General features: G+C 44.8%; 1 protein-coding gene across 1 annotated transcript in view; it reads left to right on the top strand.

Annotated features, from left to right (window-relative positions):
* The window catches only part of GRM8 (glutamate metabotropic receptor 8), an 832708-nt gene that overhangs the window by 683638 nt on the left and 127845 nt on the right, over positions 1 to 21225 (top strand). Inside the window, exon 7 of the mRNA XM_084810899.1 lies at positions 1434 to 1570. Within this exon, the coding sequence (XP_084667025.1) occupies positions 1434 to 1570 (137 nt within the window). The remainder of the gene's footprint in view (positions 1 to 1433; positions 1571 to 21225) is intronic.

Genomic DNA, 21225 nt, shown 5'->3' with positions numbered 1-21225 from the left:
AACTCATTATTGTCTAGTTTGACTGATTGAGCTCTTCCGTGTCACAAGCAATGGACTTTCCAAAGCAAGACTGTATGGATGGATGGATCCTTCAGTGTCAGTTTCTCTTAGTTACTCATTTTTCCAATTGTAGGTTTGTTCATCTTGAACTTTCAGAATTTCTCCAGTCTTAAGTTCATCTCAACTTTTGAGAAGTTTTTTTTTACAAAAAATCATATGCATTTTGTGCACATTTCTGCATGTATTTATGTATGCATCTTTGCCTAATATACACATTTTTGTGAGCAATTTCCCTAATATAAAGTATTTTTTGTAAATTATTCCCCCCAACGCATGCATTTTTATATGGATGTTTTAATTCGATAACTCCATGGCAAAATTCAGAGATATGCAAATTTCAAGGGACAGCTGAATTTCGCATTAAAATGTGAATGGAACAAAAGTCTCCCTGATCCCTACCTGACTGAAGATGCTTGAGACTGAACCTGGAACTATACATGCAAAGTCATTTCAGCACCTCATTCACTTTTACAAGACAGTAAGATCAAGTGTCTGCTTGAGCAGAGTCCTCTAGAGCCAGTTTGACCAGCAAAAGCAAACATTTTTCATAGAATCATAGAATAGTAGGGTTGAAAGGGGCCTATAAGACCATCAAGTCCAACCCCCTGCTCAATGCAGGAATCCAAATCAGAGCATCCCTGATCCAGCCTCATCTTGAATGCCTCCAGTGTGGGAAACACCACCACCTCCTGAAGTAATTGGTTCCATTGTCATACTGCTCCACCTCCAACAGTCAGGAATTTTTTCATGATGTTCAGCCAGAATCTGTCTTGAGCCCATTATTCGGTGTCCTGCATTCTGGGATGATCAAGAAGAGATCTTGGCCAAGAGATCTTGGGTGTTTCCAGGTCATGATCAGCCAATGCTCTTTAGTCCCTTATCTGATAGGAACATGTTTAAGGCTAATAGTCCAGCAGATCCTTAATGATTTGCTGGAGAGCAAAGGGATTCCATCAATAGCATGAGTGACTGAACCTGCCACTCTTTTCTGAAGGATGAAATACTCTTGAGGTTTCTTCCATGTTTCTTCTCTTTACAGTAGTGCTGGAAGTGATACAATTTTACTCCAGCGATGTGAAATATGAGTTATCATAACACATGTATGTCACCGTGCAGGGGAAGATATGTGGCAGAAAGCTGTTGCTTAGACCATGATATATGAGTTTGTAACTAAGGAAGATTCGAGATAGAGACAGATTAGAGATAGAGATTAGTGCGGTAGAGTTATGGTGGTGATCACATTTTATTATAAGGCGGGATTGTCTCAGGGTCCTCTTTTCCAGCCACAATCACTTTGATTTACAAGACATCCTGTGGTATTTTCTTTTTAACTGAAATTGCTTGGTAAGAGTTTTGTTATTATCTTTTTATAGGGAGTGCTGGAACACCTGTTATTTTCAATGAAAATGGAGACGCACCTGGACGTTATGATATTTTCCAATATCAACTAAACAATAGAAGTGCAGAATACAAAATCATTGGCCACTGGACAAACCAACTTCATCTAAATGTAAGTTTGTGCATTGCTATTTTCTAACTGTACAGTTTATGAACACAAAATGCTCCTTACGACTCTTTTCTCAGAGCTTCCAAATTCTTTTAAGCTGCATTTCAACGTTGTGCAATATATCCATGCTAAGTTAATACTACAAGTTAATTAATTCCACTCAAAAATTTCAGATGCAAGTGATCAAGCTGGAGAGGCCAGGACACTGGTTTTCAAACTGTGCTCCATGAAATTATGGGAAGTTCCTTGAAAGTCTGCTGGTATTGTTCAGTGTTATGGCAGACATAAAATTGTTTATGTATGTGTGCATATGTATGTATGTATGTATTTATTACATTTCTATACTGCCCAATAGCCGAAGCTCTCTGGGCAATTCATAAGGTGATAGAGCAAGACGTGATGATACAGCATGGTCTTCCATGGATAGAGCTCCCTTCTTCCATGGAAGAAGAAACTATTAAATGAAAAGGATGCCTCATTAGCAAAATTTGCTAGTTATGGTGAAAAACCAAAAGTTGTATTTGAACTGGCTGTTTTTTCTTTTCAGTTTAAAATATCAAATTAATGAGTATGTAAATATCCAGTTAAGGGGTGCCTAAACCTAAAAGATTGGCTTTATCACTGTGTATTTCCTGACAGGCCAAACAGGTTTCATACAGCTTTGGTCTGTAGTGTAACAGGCCCATGATAAACAATAACCAAAGGAACAGTGTAAGTATTTACAAATGATTGTTCCTCTGAGACTACTTTACAGTAATTATCAGTGTGCTACCAACAGTAATGCATATAATAGCTTCCCATTTCCAGCTGCTGCAATGATAAACCACCTCACCATATCTTCTGTTCACTTTCTATTGCTTCCTGGCAAAAGGCCATCCAGCTCTTTCATGGGTAGTACAAACAAAAGGCTGTGGTCTTTGGCTCGGAAACCAAAATCAGTTCCTCTGCCTTCTTGTGTTCTTCTTGAGGACACTTGAAAAATAGAAATCTCTGTTGCAAAGTGGACAGGGTAGAGGAGGAAGTGCTGAGCAGTTTCAGGATGCATTTTCAGACTGAAAACTTTTCAGCTGAGGTGAACTAAACCTAGATTGTATTTTCTGATAATTCCAGATTCCATGTCCTGCTATGATTTAATATGAAATAACATAAATACTAATATCCATGTGAATTTGCACCAAATGCTTGCTTTCAGTTTTATTTGCATGTAATTATTTTTCAGTAATATTGATTGAACAGCAGCTTTTTCAGTTGTGCAGTTGCTTTTCCATCTAAGGTCTGTACAGATCTGAGGTACAGACATATCCTATGAAACAGAAGATGCTACTGGAATATAAGCCAGTATATGCTTTTTACTTCCATGATACACGTTTTGTACGCAATTTCCCCGAAAGCATATATTTATATACAATGTTTCTTAATATGCACTTTGTTTTTGAAACTTTCCCTAGCATACACATTTTTGTATGCAACTTTTCCCAAATATATGCATTTTTGTATACCATATTTGAGCTGAGAACTGCATTGCAACGTATGGAGAAATGCACAATCTGAAGAATGTTTCCTGAACCACACATTAGTCTAGATAGTATGACCTAGATTAGTTTGCTTAAAAATGCAGACTAAAAAAAAATTATCCTCCATCCCTAATCTTACTCTTTCCTATTATTCTAATGATGTTATTATTTGTAGATTTTTGAAGGTATGTCACACTAACAGTCAATACCCTTGGCTGAACATGACTTTCATATGTTGTGATCCAATTAGGTTAATGAAGTTCTACTGGCTTTTGTCATGTCATGTCATTACTCTGCATGTAAGAATGTATGAAAAATTTATTTCAGTTCACTTTTGATTGAGATTTACTCAGTTTGCACCTTCTGGGCCAAACACAGACTCAGATGCAATCTGCGGTCGAAGTCTGTACACTTCTGAGCTTGCAATGTGATTCATGCCCCCATTGCATTTGACAGCATGTGTACATTTGAAAAACGTGCATGAAAAAAATGCATATTTTTGAAAAATGTACACAAATACATTTTAATAAATGGGAGAAGAATGCAGATATTTCAAAGATGCACACAACTGAGGCATACATTTGGAAAAGTACTCATGGAAATATGCACACGTTTTCATGCAAAAAGTAAAAAAAAACCCATAGCTCGCAGTCTGATATGGACTCGAGACAGAACGAGCTTCAAGATGGGATTTGGAAAACTTTGGCAAGCTCAGGTTTTGCTGATTCACACATCCCTATCTGCATACTCATGGGTTGAAGGCATGAGGAGATACTACAACTCATAGGTTGTAGATATTATGAGACACAATGTGGTAAGCTTGGAGTGAGGAAATTTGCATACACACATACACACACTGTACTGTTCTTCATGGCAAGGACCGAGGGCTACTGACAGCTCCCAATCACCCCAAGTGCGGCTCTCCTCCTCCTCCTCCTCCTCCTCCTCTCTCTGTCCAGTAAATGCTCACTAGCCCTAACAAGTTTTTTGCTTTAGTGATCTGGTCTACCAGTAAGGTGGTTGTGGAGGGGGGCAGAGGAAGACGACATAGGAGCAATCCGCCAAATAGCTGTGGAGAGGGAGAAGCCCAAGAGTCAAAGAACAATGTGATTGGCTAGTTGCAGTGATACACTGCACAGGGCCTGCAGGGGAAATTGAATACGCGGGTACAAGAGGGACAGAGGAACATGGACCTCCACTGGGAGATACTGCAGCACTGAAAAGAGCAGAGTGCCCTCTCAGTGATGAGACAAATATCCATCCCAATCCAAAATCAAGTGAGCCTGTCAGAATTTGCCTGCCTGGTGATTTGGTGACTGACTGATAAGGCCTTGCTTGAATGATGTGGAGGGGGATGGGGAGAAGACACCCCAAAGGCCTCCACCAGGTTCTGGGGCACAGCATCACTGTTTGACTGGGGAGGGAGGGAAAAGAAGAAGCCCCCACAGTCTGGGAAAGGCCCCCTGTGGCCTCAGTGGTGGTGCCTGGAGCCAAAATGACTCCTGCATGAAAAATAATGAAGACTGCTGAAATAATGGTGTTTTAATGGCATCTTTTTTAGTTGTCAGAGAGAGAGAGAGAGGGAGAGAGAGAGAGAGAGGGTGGGAGAGAGAGAGAGAGAGATTCTCTATAGCTGTTATTTTGTGTACATATTTCTGGTCTATTGACCATAATGAAAGTGATAACATTGTTGTAATATTAAAATGGAATAATTTTGCGTATGCTGCCCTGAACCCGCTAGAACAAAGACTGGAAATACTTGTGATGAATAAGGTACTTGTTTGCTTTGTTTCTGGTTTTATGTTAACTACTGTGTAGCAAACACCTCTTTAGTCTTTAGTTTTAGTCTTCAGACTTTAGTTTAGTCTGAAGTAAGTACTGTGTTCAGTGGGGCTAACTCCCAGTAAGTGTCTACTATGAACTAATTCCCATTTAGTTCAATAGGATTTACTCCTAAGTAAGTGGGTATTGGATTCCAGCCTTAAAGTTATACCTCTAACATCTTGGATATCCAGTAATCTTCCTAAGCAATCATCTGGTCTGAGAATCAAAGATACATATTCCCAACAGAACTGTAGTGTCAAGAGGAATCACTCCCTCTAATAGTGAACTCAGGTGGGGAGTGCCATCAAAAATGGAGCTAAAATGGCCCAGTGAGAAATGGGAGGAAAGTATCTGCATGCTCCAAAATCTTGAAAAAAATCCCAAAGGGCACAATTCCCCCTCATTAACAGTCCAATGATTGCACATACTCAGTAGCCATATAATATCGAGTGATAGCTCAAGCACTTTAGTCCATGCATTGCTAACCTCATGTTTAGATTACTGTAATGCACTTTATATGGGGGTACCCTTATGCTTGCTTCAGGAACTGCCCCTGGTGCAGAATGTGGCACACAGGATACTGAGTGGAGCACCTGGCTGTGCACATATTACACTGGTGTTGAATCAACTGCACTGGCTGCCTATTAGTTACTGAGCCAAATTCAAGTTCTTGTTGTTGTTGTTGTTTATTTGGTCAGTCGCTTCCGACTCTTCGTGACTTCATGGACCAGCCCACACCAGAGGTTCCTGTTGGCCGTTGCCACCCCCAGCTCCCCCAAGGTCGAGTCCGTCACCTCCAGAATATCATCCATCCATCTTGCCCTTGGTCGGCCCCTCTTTCTTTTGCCTTCCACTTTCCCTAGCATCAGCATCTTCTCCAGGGTATTGTGTCTTCTCATTATGTGGCCAAAGTACTTCAGTTTTGTCTTTCATATCCTTCCCTCAAGTGAGCAGTCTGGCTTTATTTCCTGGAGTATGGACTGGTTTGATCTTCTTGCAGTCCAAGGCACTCTCAGAATTTTCCTCCAGCACCACAGTACAAAAGCATCTCTCTTCCCTCGCTCAGCCTTCCTTATGGTCCAGCTCTTGCAGCCATAGGTTACTATGGGGAATACCATTGCTTTAACTATGTGGACCTTTGTTGTCAGCGTGATGTCTCTGCTCTTCATTATTTTATCCAGATTTGTCATTGCTCTCCTCCCAAGAAGTAAACGTCTTCTGATTTCCTGGCTGCAGTCAGCATCTGCAGTAATCTTTGCACCTAGAAAAACAAAGTCTGTCACTGCCTCCCCGTTTTCTCCCTCTTTTTGCCAGTTATCAATCAAGTTGGTTGCCATAATCTTGGTTTTTTTGAGGTTTACCTGCAACCCAGCTCTTGCCCTTTCTTCTTTCACCTTCGTCATAAGGCTCCTCAGCTCCTCCTCGCTTTCAGCCATCAAAATGGTATCATCTGCATATCGGAGATTGTTAATGTTTCTTCCAGCAATTTTAACTCCAGCGTTAGCTTCATCAAGCCCAGCACGTCGCATGATGTGTTCTGCGTACAGGTTGAATAGGTAGGGTGAGAGTATACAACCCTGCCGTACTCCTTTCCCAATCTTAAACCAGTCCGTTGTTCCGTGGTCTGTTCTTACCATTGCTACTTGGTCATTATACAGATTCCTCAGGAGCAGACAAGATGACTTGGTACTATTATTATTATTATTATTATTAAATTTATTAATCGCCCATCTGGCTGGTCACCCAGCCACTCTGGGCGATGTACAACATACAATAAAACAGTTTAAAACAATAAAATTCTACAATAAAAACATTTTCTAAAATACCCTAACCCACCACAAATGCCTGCCTGAACAACCACGTTTTTAATGCATGACGGAAGCTCATTAAAGAGGGGGCATGACGGAGTTCCCTAGGGAGGGAGTTCCACAGAGTGGGGGCCACCACAGAAAAGGCCCTCTCCCTCGTCCCCACCAGTCTAGCTGTCCTGGCTGATGGGACAGAGAGAAGGCCATCCGAGGCTGATCTTGTTAAGCGGCCTGTCTGGTGCTGCTGGAGGCCCCATACCACCAAGAACTTGCCACAATTTGTGACGATCCACACAGTCAAAGGCTTTAGAATAGTCAATAAAACAGAAATAGATGTTTTTCTGAAACTCCCTGGCTTTCTCCATTATCCAGCAGATATTGGCAATTTGGTCTCTAGTTCCTCTGCCTTTTCTAAACCCAGCTTGTACATCTGGCAATTCTCGTTCCATGAATTGCTGAAGTCTACCTTGCAAGATCTTGATCATTACCTTACTGGCATGTGAAATAAGTGCCACTGGTCGATAGTTTGAACATTCTTTGGTGCTTCCCTTTTTTGGTATGGGGATATAAGTTTTCCAATCTGGTGGCCGTTCTTGTGTTTTCCAAATCTGCTGGCATATGGCATGCATCACCTTGACAGCATCATCTTGCAAGATTTTAAACAGTTCAGTTGGGATACCATCATCTCCTGCTGTCTTGTTATTAGCACTGCTTCTTAAGGCCCATTCAACCTCAGTCTTCAGGATGTCTGGCTCTAGCTCACTGACCACACCGTCAAATCTATCCCCGATATTATTATCCTTCCTATACAGATCTTCCATATATTCTTGCCACCTTTTCTTGCTCTCTTCTGCTTCTGTTAGGTCCTTGCCATCGCTGTTTTTGATCATACCCATTTTTGCCTGGAATTTACCTCCAATGTTTCTAATTTTCTGGAAGAGGTCTCTTGTCCTTCCTATTCTATTATCTTCTTCCGCTTCCGCGCATTGCTTGTTTACCAATAATTCCTTATCTCTTCTGGCTAACCTCTGGAATTTTGCATTGAATTGGGCATATCTCCCCCTATCACTGTTGCCTTTTGCTTTCCTTCTTTCTTGGGCTGCTTCCAGTGTCTCAGCAGACAGCCATCTTGCCTTCTTGGTTTTCTTTTTCTTTGGGACGTTTTTTGTTGCCGCTTCCTGAACAATGTTGCAAACTTCTGTCCATAGTTCTTCCGGGACCCTATCTACTAAATCTAGTCCCTTAAATCTATTCTTCACCTCCACTGCATATTCATGAGGAATATTAGTGAGCTCATATCTAACTGATCTGTGGGTCTTCCCTATTCTCTTTAGTCTGATTCTAAATTGTGCAATAAGAAGTTTGTGATCTGAACTACAACCAGCTCCAGGTCTTGTTTTTACCAACTGCATAGATGTCCGCCATCTTTGGCTACAAAGGTTGTAGTCAATATGATTTCGGTGTCGACTGTCTGGTAAAGTCCATGTATAAAGTCATCACTGTCATATAAAGCCCTGAACAATTTGGGAGTAGTTTACCTGGCAGATCACTTTCCCCAATATAGCCCTGTTCAACTAAGATCATTGGTGGAGGCCTTGTTGGTTGTACCATGACCTGCAGGTTGCCACCTGGTGGGAAACCAGAAACAAGCCTTGTCTGTGGTGGCACCCACCATGTGAATTGCCCTTCCCACTGTTATTCAGGAAGCACCAATTGTGTCATGGTTTAGATGCTAAAGATCTATCTCTTCCCTCAGGTGTTCCCTGACTGATTTTGCCACCGAGTTTTAATTGTTAGTATTTCAATTTTAAATGTTTTAACTCTTGTATTTTAATCTTGTATGCTAAACCAGTATGAGACATGTTTTTAGATATGGTAAGCGGTCTATAAATAATACTAATACTAATACTAATAACAATAATAGTAATGGTGTCACATGGACATAATGGCACTTCAGTTTTGCTTACAAATGCTGGTTTTTTTTATAATTCACTGAACACATTTGTTGTTTGCTTATCACACCTATTATTTATTGTGTGAAATTTATCACATGATGGTATTTAAGCAAAAACTATTTGCACTTGGGCCAGTTTAATCTCATTTATGTCAGCATTATTAAGAGCCTGTTTCCACGACCTGGTTAAACCCAAGTGCTTGGATGTAAGCCAAATTTAGTCTCCGTGATCCCAGTAGATGTAAATTTCCTTCTTTTAACAAGGTAGTGGATCAAAATGTTGTCAGTGTCTACAAAGAGTATAAATGGTCTTGTTTTAGTAAGGTTGAACTTGTAGATCAACTGCATCCTACAGTTTAAGAGGTTTGTGGATTACAGTATATAATACATATGGTAAATCCTGTGCATATTTAGACAGAAAACAAATCCTACAACCTCCCATGATTCCCCAGGTGGCAAAGAGAATTGGTGTAGTTTAGTCTCTTAGATACTAGGCTGCAATCCTGTCCTCAGTGTCCTGGGAGTAAGTCTCAGTGATCTCAGTGGGCTTACTTTTGAGTTCACATGCATAGAATTGCATTATATGTGATGAATGGATTGATGGATTGATACTATGGTTTATATTGTTGTCTTTTAAAATTTTGATATTTTATACAATTTTAATATTATTGATGATTTAATTATATTTTTAACTTTTGTATATTTCTATTTATATGTTTTAACTGTAGAAGTTTTTTAATGTTGTAAAACTGCCTTGAGTCCCAGTACTGGGGAAAAGGCAGGATATAAATTAATAATAATATCAACAACAACAACAACAACAATAATAATAATAATAATAATAAGGACTTTGGTTCAAATTGTCCTTTTCCCATGAACTTTTAGGTGGCCTTAGGCAAGCCACTCTCCCTCAGAGAACACCCCTCCCCCAATATGGGGAAATACTGATCTACCTTACCTACGAATTACAAGATAATGTAGGTGAGGTGCTTTGGACAATCAATAGGACTATATAAATGTTAAGTAATTATTATTATCATAATTACTTTAATACACTTTTAAATGTGTACATTTATAAATATTAAAGGTAAAGGTAAAGGTGTCACCAACCAGTCGTGTCCGACTCTAGGGTGCGGTGCTCATCCCCGTTTCTAAGCTGAAGAGCCAGCGCTGTCCGAAGACGCTTCCGTGGTCATGTGGCCGGCATGACTGAACACCGAGGTGCACGGAACGCTGTTACCTTTCCCGCCGAGGCAGTACCTATTTATCTATTTGCAATTTCTTGCTTTCGAACTGCTAGGTTGGCAGAAGCTGGGACTGAAGACGGGAGCTCACTCCATCACGCAGCACTCGGGTCTCGAACTGCTGACCTGCCGACCTTCCAGTCTGCAGTTCAGCATCTTAACCACTAAGCCACCGCGGCCCATTTATAAATATTACAATAACATAATTAATTAAGTATGAACACTGCATTTCTCTAAACTATCCAGTTTGGGATGTGGACCTACCCACTGCTGGCTTGTGGGGCCCAGTGCGCTTACCCAAAGCCCATGTGGCCCTTGAGCTGAAAAAGGTTGCCCACCCTTGCTCAAGAGGTTCACTTACATGGGTTTCAACCACATGTAATATTTTGCAATTTAGAGTGCAGAACTATGTATTATAATCAAGTTTTCCCCTTCTCCGCCATTAATAGGCTGACATCACATCTGTTTCTCAAGCTGCACTCCACATCATTTGTTTAAAACATTTTCAATTAGCCTTTCCAATTCAGAAAGTGTTGGCTCTAATTGACATAAAATGCCATTGAAGAAACCACCCACATACTCTTAAAACTATCAACAAGAGTCTAAGGATATAAACATACATATATTGCAGGAATGAAGATAGACGGACAGAGACTCCAAAATAGGGACACACAATTATCCCTGTATTTACCCAGAAAGGGCATTGATCTTTTGCACATGCTCCATAAAAGTACACACAAAACAGTCACAACCCTTGAAGCTGCTACTGCTCCTTCTCCATTTCCTTGCAACACAGAGGGTCCACAAAACTTAAACAGGGCAGGAGAAGGAGGGAGGAGACAACAAAGACAGTAGGGGACAGTCCAGCTCCTTGGAGCACTGTCCATTCCCACTGGGGAGGGCCTGGCATACAAGTCCCATCATCCCCGGGGGAACATAAAGCTATTTGTGTCAATTAACGCTAGAAATAAGGCCCTCTGACACTGAAGGGCCTTTTCTCTGGGGCCAATTGACACCTATCTATTTTATTTATTTACCACATTAATAAACTGCTCTATATCTGAAAAAAATCCCTGAGTGGTGAACAGTAAAGAAACTAGGGATGGGGGAGAATTTCTCCCCGAAACTTCGTGGGGCCAAGTGCCAACGTATTCGGCCCCCCGAAGTAGTTTCGGGGAGAAATTCTCTGCCCCCCCGCCCCCACCCCCCCCGGGATGGGACTTACCTTTCCTGAATGTCCCTCCCGGCAGCGGGTCCCGGTGGTGGTTCGGCAGGTCTTCGTCAGGGGCGGGGGCGGCAGCCGGTCTTTTGACCGGCTGCCGCCGCCGCCATTCCAAGAAAAGTAAAAAAAAAACCAACGCCCCCGTGATAGGCTACGTGACGATTAACGTAGCCTATCACAGCTAGATTTGCAAAGTCAACCATGATAGGCTACGTAAATCGTCATGTAGCCTATCACGGGTGACTTAAAAAAAAAAAAAAAAAGCGCGTACCACTAATGGCGGCCCCATAGGGAGCTGCCATTCGCGTTCCTTATTTGGTCACTGTAGTCTACGTAAAGATTACGTAGACTACGGCAAAAATAAGGGCAACGCTCCGTCCCTACCTCCGAAATTTTCCCCAGCCGGCTTTGCTCCACGGCAGAGCCGCTGTCCGGGACCACCCGCAGCTGGACATCCGGCCACTGGGGAGTCTGCAGCTGTAGCTGCCGCCATTTGCGCCCCTGTCTTTTGCCATAACAGGCTGCATAAATATTTACATAGCCTATCACGGCAAAAAAAAAAGGGAACACAAATGGCGGCCAGTGTAGCTGCTGCAATTTGCTTTCCTTTTTTTTTTTTTTTTTTGCCGTGATAGGCTACGTAAACACTTACGTAGACTATCACGGCCTCCGCAGGGACGCAAATGGCATCCCTGCATTAGCCAGGATAGGCTACATAAGTATTTACGTAGCCTATAATGGTTATAATGAAGAAGCGAATGAAGAAGCCCCTTCACTACAACAAGGCAGTGACCCACCCAGCAAAAGGCGCACAAAATGGAGCACTTACCTGCTGCCGTTCGCACTGCTTTGTGAATGGCAGCCGCATCTACGGCTGCCATTCACAAAGCAGTGCGAACGGCAGCAGGTAAGTACTCCATTTTGTGCGCCTTTTGCTGGGTGGGTCACTGCCTTGTTGTAGTGAAGGGGCTTGCGTAACTCAGTGAAGCCATAAGCTACACCGTGCAGGGCCACCCAAGATGGACAGGTCATGGCAGAGAGTTCTGACAAAATGTGATCCACTGGAGAAGGAAATGGCAACCCACTCCAGTATTCTTGCCAAGAAAACCCCATGGAACGTATCACAAGGCAAATACGGCTATTTGTGTTGTCCTTATTTTCGCCGTAGTCTACGTAAATGTTTACATCGACTACAGGGACCAAATAAGGAACGCGAATGGCGGCTCCTTATGGGGGCCGCCATTAGCCGTATGCGCTTTTTTTTTTTTTAAAGTCACCCGTGATAGGCTACGTGACAATTAACGTAGCCTATCACGGCTGACTTTGCAAATCTAGCCGTGATAGGCTACGTTAATCGTTACGTAGCCTATCACAGGGGCGTTTTTTTTTTTACTTTGCTTGTAATGGCAGCGGCGGCAGCCGGTCGAAAGACTGGCTGCTGCCCCCGCCCCTGACGAAGACCTCCCAAACCGCCGCCGGGACCCGCCGCCGGGAGGGACATTCGTGAAAGGTAAGTCCCATCCCGGGGGGGGGCAGGGGGCAGGGGGGCCGAGAAGTTCTCCCCGAACAACCTTCGGAGGACCGAATGCGTTGGCGCTCAGCCCCCCGAAGGTTCGGGGAGAAATTCTCCCCCATCCCTACCGAGAACTACCGGAAGTACAAGCTGGGTTTTGAAGAGGCAGAGGAACTAGAGATCAAATCGCCAACATTTGCTGGATCATGGAGAAAGCAAGAGAATTCCAGAAAAACATCTATTTCTGCTTCATTGACTACGCTAAAGCCTTTGATTGTGTGGATCACAACAAACTGTGGCAAATTCTGAAAGAGATGGGAGTACCAGAGCACCCTACCTGTCTCCTGAGAAACCTGTACGAGGGTCAAGAAGCAACAGTAAGAACCGGACATGGAACAACCGATTGGTTCCAAACTGGGAAAGGAGTACGACAAGGCTGCATATTGTTGCCCTGCTTATTTAACTTATAGGCAGAGTACATCACGAGAAACGCCGGGTTGGATGAATCACAGCTCGGAATTTGAGATTGCCGGGAAAATTATCAACAACCTCAGATACCCAGATGATACCACCCTAATGGCAGAAAGAGAAGAGGATCTAAAGAGCCTCTTGTTGAGGGTGAAAGTGGAGAGTGCAAAAGCTGGTTTGAAACTCAACATTAAAAAAACTAAGATCATGGCATCTGGCCCCATCACTTCCTGGCATATGGAAGGGGAAGAAATGGAAGCAGTGACAGATTTTATTTTCTTGGGCTCCAAGGTCACCGCAGACGGTGACTGTAGCCATGAAATTAAAAGACGCTTGCTCCTTGGGAGGAAAGCTATGGCCAACCTAGACAGCATAGTAAGAAGCAGAGACATCACTTTGCTGACAAAGGTCCGTATAATCAAAGCTATGGTTTTCCCCATAGTAATGTATGGCTGTGAGAGCTGGACTATAAGGAAGGCTGAGCACAGAAGAATGGATGCTTTCGAACTGTGGTGCTGGAGAAGACTCTTACAAGTCCCCTGGACTGCAAGGAGGTCAAATCAATCAATCCTAAAGGAAATCAACCCTGAGTGCTCATTGGAAGGACAGATACTGAAGCTGAAGCACAAATATTTTGGCCACCTAATGCGAAGAGAAAAGTCACTGGAAAAGACCCTGATGCTGGGAAAGATAGAAGGCAAAAGGAGAAGGGGACGGCAGAGGATGAGATGGCTAGATAACATCACCGATGCAATGAATATGAACTTGAGCATGCTTCAGGAGAGGGCAGAGGACAGGAAGGCCTGGCGTGCTATGGTCCATGGGGACATGACTTAACGACTGAACAACAACAATTTTGCCATGATAGGCTTCGTAAATATTTGCGTAGCCTATCACGGCAACCCCCCCCCCAAAAAACAGCGAACGCAAATGGCGGCGGCTATGGTGGCCACCATTTGCGTTCCTTTTTTTTTTTGCTGTGATAGGCTATGTATTTATGTATTTATTTATTTATTAAATTTATTAATCGCCCATCTGACTGGTCACCCAGCCACTCTGGGCGATGTACAACCCACCATAAAACAATTTAAAACAATAAAATTTTACCATAATTTTTTTTTTTAATACCCTAACCCACCCCAAATGCCTGCCTGAACAACCACGTTTTTAATGCATGACGGAAGTTCATTAAAGAGGGGGCATGACGGAGTTACCTAGGGAGGGAGTTCCACACAGTGGGGGCCACCACAGAAAAGGCCCTCTCCCCCGTCCCCACCAGTCTAGCTGTCCTGGCTGATGGGACAGAGAGAAGGCCATCTGAGGCTGATCTTGTTAAGCGGCCCGTCTGGTGTTGCTGGAGGCGCTCCTTAAGATAGGCTGGGCCGGAACCATATAGGGTTTTAAAGGTCAAAACCAACACCTTGAATTTGGCCCGGAAAACAACTGGTAACCAGTGCAACTCCTTCAGCACTGGAGTGATGTGATCTCGCCGGCGGCTGCCTTTAATCAGGCGAGCCGCCGCGTTCTGTACCAGCTGCAGCTTCCGAACTGTCTTCAAGGGTAACCCCACGTAGAGCGCATTACAGTAGTCTAAACGAGAGGAGACCAGGGCATGTACTACCGATGGGAGCAGATGGTCGGGAAGGAAAGGGCGCAGCCGCCGTATCAAATGGAGTTGATACAGCGCTGTCCGGCTCACAGCTGACACCTGAGCGTCCATGGACAGCTGGGAGTCCAAAATGACCCCCAGGCTGCGGACCTGGTCTTTCAAGGGTAGCCGTACCCCATTCAACACCAGGTCAACATCCCCCAGCCTCCTCTTGTCTCCCACCAAAAGTACCTCGGTCTTGTCAGGGTCCAGCTTCAGCTTATTCCTCCCCATCCAGCCACTCACCGTCTCCAGACATTTGGACAGGGATTCTACAGCCAACCTTGGTGAAGATTTGAATGAGAGGTAGAGCTGTGTGTCATCCGCATATTGATGACATTGCACCCCAAACCTCCTGATGATAGCCCCCAGTGGCTTCACATAGATGTTAAATAGCATCGGGGAGAGGATAGAACCCTGTGACACCCCACAAGTAAGTGGCCACGGGTCCGAAACCTCCTCTCCCAGTGCTACCCTGTGGTACCTGCTGGAGAGGAAGGACCGGAACCACCGCAATACAGTGTCTCCAATGCCCAACCCCTCCAGGCGGTCCAGGAGGATACCGTGGTCAATGGTATCAAAAGCCGCTGAGAGGTCGAGGAGAACAAGGAAGGAGCATTCACCCCTATCCAGAGCCCTCCTCATATCATCCACCAAGGCAACCAAGGCCGTTTCTGTCCCATGCCCAGGCCTGAAGCCCGACTGAAATGGGTCTAGATAATCAGTTTCTTCCAAGTGTGCCTTCAACTGCACCGCCACCACCCGCTCAATCACCTTGCCCCAAAATGGCAGATTTGAGACTGGGCAAAAGTTGTTCAGAACTTGAGGATCCAAGGAGGGCTTCTTTAAGAGCGGTCTTATCACTGCCTCCTTGAGGGCTGATGGCATCACTCCCTCCTCAAGGGAGGCGTTCACCACCGCCCTGATCCCCTCACCCAGTCTCTCTCTGCAGCTCATAATGAGCCAAGATGGGCAAGGATCAAGTAAGCAGGTGGTCGGCCTTACAGATGAAAGCACCTTGTCCACTTCATCAGGAGGAAGAAGCTGGAACCGATCCCACAAAACCGGTTTGCCACAGGCCGCCTCTTGCTAACTAACTGTATCCACAGTGTGCAGAGTAACACACCTAATCTGATCAATTTTATCTGCAAAGTGCCTTGCCAAAGCCTCACAGGAGGCCTTAGAATGCTCCAGTGGTTCCGGAGCCACAGGACCGACCAGGCTCCGGACCACTTGGAACAGCCTCCTGGGGCAGCACTCTGCAGACGTGATGGAGGCAGCATAATATTCCTTTTTTGCTGCCTTCACTGCCACGTGATAGGCTGAAGATACAGCTCTAGCCCGTGTCTGATCGTCTTTGGAGCGAGACTTCCGCCACCGGCGCTCTAGCCGTCTCACCTCCTGTTTCAGAGCTTGTAACCGCGGATTGAACCATGGTGCAGTCCGAGCCCTGTTCAGGGGGAGAGGGCGTTTCGGAGCCACCCGATCTATGTAAGTAATGTAAATACTTACATACTATGTAATATTTACATAGTATTTACTATGTAAATGTAGTATTTACATACTATTTACATGTAGTATTTACATACTATGTAAGTATGTAAATACTTACGCAGCCTATCATGGCTTCCGCAGGGATGCAAATGGTGTCCCTGCGTTAGCCGTCATAGGCTACATGACTATTTATGTAGTGCGAGCAGGAGCAGATAGGTGTCCCTTTTTGTGTGCCTTTCGTGGGGTGGGGGGGCAGGGGCTTCATTCCACCATGGATTTCAGGGGGCTGAATGCACTGGCATTCGCTCTCACTGAGATCCATGGCGGAATTCTCTGACATCCCTACCAGACTGAACATGGAGTTGGATGCAATCTGTGGTCGAAGTCTGTAGATTTCTGAGATTTCAGTGTGAAAGGAATGTGTTTGACAGCATGCGTACATTTAAAAACTATGTATGAAAAATTGTGTACTTTTGAAAATACACAAAAATATGATTTAATCAATGGGAGAGGAATGTGTACAATGTAATGTTGTGCACAAATGATGCACACATTCAGAAAAATACTCACAGATTTTCATGCGAAAAACAATGCTCACAATAGGGATGGCGGAGAATTTCTCCCCGAAACTTTGGGGGGCCGACCGCCAACGTGTTTGGCCCCCCAAAGAAGTTTCGGGGAGAAATTCTCCGCACCCCCCCGCACCCCCCCTGGGACTTACCTTTCCTGAATGTCCCTCCCGGTGGCGGGTCCTGGCGGCGGTTCGTCGGGTCTTCGTCAGGCTACGACGTTACGATTAACGTAGCCTATCACGGCTAGATTTGCAAAGTCAGCCGTGATAGGCTACGTAAATCGTCACGTAGCCTATCACGGGTGACTTTAAAAAAAAAAAAAAGTATGTACAGCTAATGGTGGCCCCCATAGGGAGCCGCCATTCGCGTTCCTTATTTGGTCGCTGTAGTCTACGTAAAGATTACGTAGACTACGGCGAAAATAAGGTCAATGCTATTTGTGTTGCCCTTATTTTCGCCGCAGTCTACATAAAGATTTACGTAGACTACAGTGACCAAATAAGGAACGCGAATGGCGGCTCCCTATGGGGGCCGCCATTTGTGTATGTGCTTTTTTTTTTTTTTAAGTCAGCCGTGATAGGCTATGTGACGATTTACGTAGCCTATCACGGCTGACTTTGCAGATCTAGCTGTGATAGTCTACGTTAATCGTCACGTAGCCTATCATGGGGGCATTTTTTTTTTTAACTTTTAATTTCGCGGCCGGGTGAGGCGAGGCGCCTCCTCCCCGGCCTGAATTTCGGCCGGGCGAGGCGGGAAGCCTCCCCCCTGGCCTGAATTTCGGCCGGGCAAGGCGGGAAGCCTCCCCCCGCAGCCTGAACTTCGCGGGGAGAGCAGCGAAGCGCCTCCCCCCCACCGCGAAAAGCTGCGAGACCAGGTAAGTGACTTTCGTGCACCCCTAGCTCACAATCTGATTCAGGCTCCAGTCGGAATGAGCTTGGAGATGGAAATCAGAGAACAAGTTCCTGTGTAATCTTCAGTCAGGCATAACCAATCAGTCCCTGTGAACTGAAAACAGTGATGTTTTCAGCTGACTGCTGTTGGTGGGGAAATGTAAAATGCACTCATGCGATGCAGCATACATAGGGATGGATGGGCGCACCCCCTTCCAGGTTTTCTGGTTGCCTGCCCAGCCCCTGCCCCTCTTGCACATCCCTGGACCTGTGCTTGAGCCCCATGCTTGCTTGCTGAGCCGCCCACACTTAGACATCCACCTCCGATGCCAGGGTTGCCTCTGAGCATATAGAGTGTCACAGTAGGTCAGATTCTGAGGAAGAGCTGCTACATGTGGGGGAGGAACTTTCCCAGGCTTGAGAGGCACAGCTGGACGGAGAGCCCTCCCCCCTTCACACATCCCTGTGAGTGATAGCGGACAGGGGGAGGGAAGAACAGATGCAGGCACAAGCGGGAAGTCGCACGGGCGGAACTTCGGCGCTCTGCCTGATTGGCTCGGTGTCAGCAGCTGCGCCTAGAGGTGTCATGGGAGAGGGGAAGATCTTCCCCTCCTGCCCCTTAAGTTAAGAGAGCTTGCCACCTTTTTCCCAAATGGAGATCAACTTTCATAGTTTCCCTTTGAACTCCCTGAAGGCTGTTTCTTTTGTAGTCTGTGCGCCTCTAGCAATTTGCATCTGTATGCCTCATTAGGGTAAATGGAATGAAAGCTTTGGAAATGCAGCCTCTGGTCTGAGTGTTGATTTGGCTCTTGGAGTTCTCAGCTGGGCAAAAAGGGAATCCTGACATCCACTGTGATCGCCATGTTTTGGAAAAACATGGCTATCGCAATCCTGTACCCATAGAATTAAACACAAAATGGCACTGTGAATCTTGCATATATGGGTGATTCACGGTTCCATTTTGCGTATACGTCTGTGTGTGAAAAATGTGCACGTAGCCGTATACACAAAATGGCACCATGAATCACCCATATATGCAAGATTCACAGCACCATTTTGTGCATAGTTCTATGGGTACAGAATTGTGATTGCCATGTTTTTTCAAAACATGGTGATCACGACCGAGGCAGACGGGGCCTGGGTAAGTTGCAGGTGGCTTGGTGAACATGGGAATGGGTCGAGCAGGGGCAGGGGCTCGGTGGGAATGGCTTGGAGAGTGTGGGCATGGGCTGTCCACCAGGATTGTGAACCTAGACGGGCGCCTGCACCATCCCTAAGCATACATACTTACAAGTTATGGGGTAAGGTGACAGAACTCAAAAAGGCGCCTTTCTTAAAGACATCCCTTTGACAGTTGTAATGTATAGTTATGGAAGGCCAGGATATTTTAGCCATGTCTTGGTATCACTGAGCGTTCAAGATCATCAGAGCTTTTTTTTTTGTCTCGATTCCACACCAGAGATTTAGATTTGTTCTCTTGGTTACTTTTGTTCTGCAGACATTCACACTAGTTCCTAAGGGTCTGTTTTGCAGCTTGTCCTTCTGTTGGTGTGATACTGGCTTCCCCTTTGGGCAGAAAATGCTGACTCAAGCCTGATAAAGTCATTGTAAGGTCCCCAAGCGTGCCTCTGTCAGCAGACTTCACTGACTTCAGGGTTCCCTGTAGCTATGCAATTGTTTACTGCTTTTAGTCCTCTCAGTAATGTAAATGCTTTCCTCCAAGCACACTAACTTTTCAGATTCTTTCTAGAGCAGATATCACTTCTGGGAGAGAGGTGGTTTTCTTTTCTTTTCTTTTTTAAAAATGAGTACCACTCAGGATTGAATCAGGTCTTTTGCCTCCCACTAAATATGCCAATTTGGACATGGCAATATTAATTAACACACAACAGTAGATGAAAAGCAAAATATAGGAACAGAAACAGGAGCAGGAACAGATATCAAGCTTAATAAAAAGAACAGAATTTGGTTCATGTTAGACCACTTGAATTTCTATGTTTTGCTAGACTGCCTCCCGAATTAGAAGTTGGAGGACAACCTAAATCCTAGCACCCTGACACAGAGCATATTGCTTTAAAATGAATTTATACAAATTTCAAGAACCTCTGAATAACCTGTGACCCACTACAGCCAACAACCAGGAATGTTGTTAGGCACTGAAAAGATTTGGGAGCCAGGCTCACAGGCCACACATCTGCATAAAATTTGCACATACTAATTTACATTGATACATGCAAATTGAGAAACAATTACTAGGGTTTATTTATTTGCATTTCACAAAAGGCAGGGCCAGCCAATTAATTTCTCATCCAAATCATCTCAAATAAAATAAGCTCTTCAATTAATTTGCACTCCACCCCAGATCATCCCAAATCAGTAGTTCCTCTTCAGTTACAATGAGTTTGAATGGTGTGGAATAAATGCAAAAAACAGAGTGGTTGGTAGGGTTCTCTCTCTCTCTCTCTCTCTCTCTCTCTCTCTCTCTCTCTCTCTCTCACTCTCTCACTCTCACACACACACACACACACACACCTCTTCCATTGGCACCAATGGACACTTGGGGCTCTGGGAAATAGAACTGGGCCTAGGGCCCCATAGCTCATGCCTAGCAATGCCCCTGCCAACAACTACTTGTGGTGGGCCACTAGAAGCTTGATAAACCTCCTGTTTTTGCTACCCATAGAGATAAGAGGCAGCACATGGAAGACATCCATACAGGGGTGGTGGGGAGCTATGTTTGGCTGGATGGGTCATAAGTTCTGCAGTCACGTGCTTCTGTCTGTGCATGCTTGCAGTGAAAAAGGGGGAGATGAGCTCCGGTGCTCACAAAAACAAGATTTATTATGCTCAACGCGTTTCAGAAGGTTTCCTTCCTTCGTCAGGAGCTATTGGAAGCCATTTGTTTTCTTACTCAGGAGTGAACGGGTGTCCTTGCTTCTGAGTGCTTGTACCCGCTGTAGATCACATCTACTGCTGCTCTCACATTACTGTGTAATAACCCAGCCCTTCTGGCTTAGTTCTCACTGAGATGGTATACTTTTGTCTGGACTGCAGGTGGGGATTTGGACTGCAGGTGGGGATTCATATAACTGAATGCTCCACCCTTCAAAAAATTCTGTGCTCCACATAGGGATGAATGCACTCACCTCTGTCTGGGGTCATCAGTTGCTTGCCAAGCTGCCACCGCTGCCTGCATCCACTTGCCGTGCTGTGCGAGCCCCTCGGTGGCTCGGTGAGTGACTGACAAGCACCGCAGACCTGTCTGTCCTTCCTCGAGCTGCCATTTTGTGCAACAATGGTGGCTCAGGTAGGGATGATGGAGAAATTTGAGGTGGACTAAAATGAGCTTGAATTTCTAAGAATCTCACCTGTGGAATAAGCTGCGGAGCACCCTCCCCCCTCAGGCCATGCAGAGTCCGTGGACCTTCAGATGATTTTTTTACTTTCCCAAAATTTACGCATATAAATTTGTAGGAAAATACATAAGTTTCTGCTGAGGAAACG

The sequence above is a fragment of the Heloderma suspectum genome, chromosome 7 (assembly GCF_057233095.1).
Source record: "Heloderma suspectum isolate Gila_16-S chromosome 7, 16-S_ref, whole genome shotgun sequence".
Classification (NCBI taxonomy): Eukaryota; Metazoa; Chordata; class Lepidosauria; order Squamata; family Helodermatidae; genus Heloderma; species Heloderma suspectum.
Note: the sequence above shows the minus strand (reverse complement) of the source record. Positions and strands in the feature narration are given on the sequence as shown.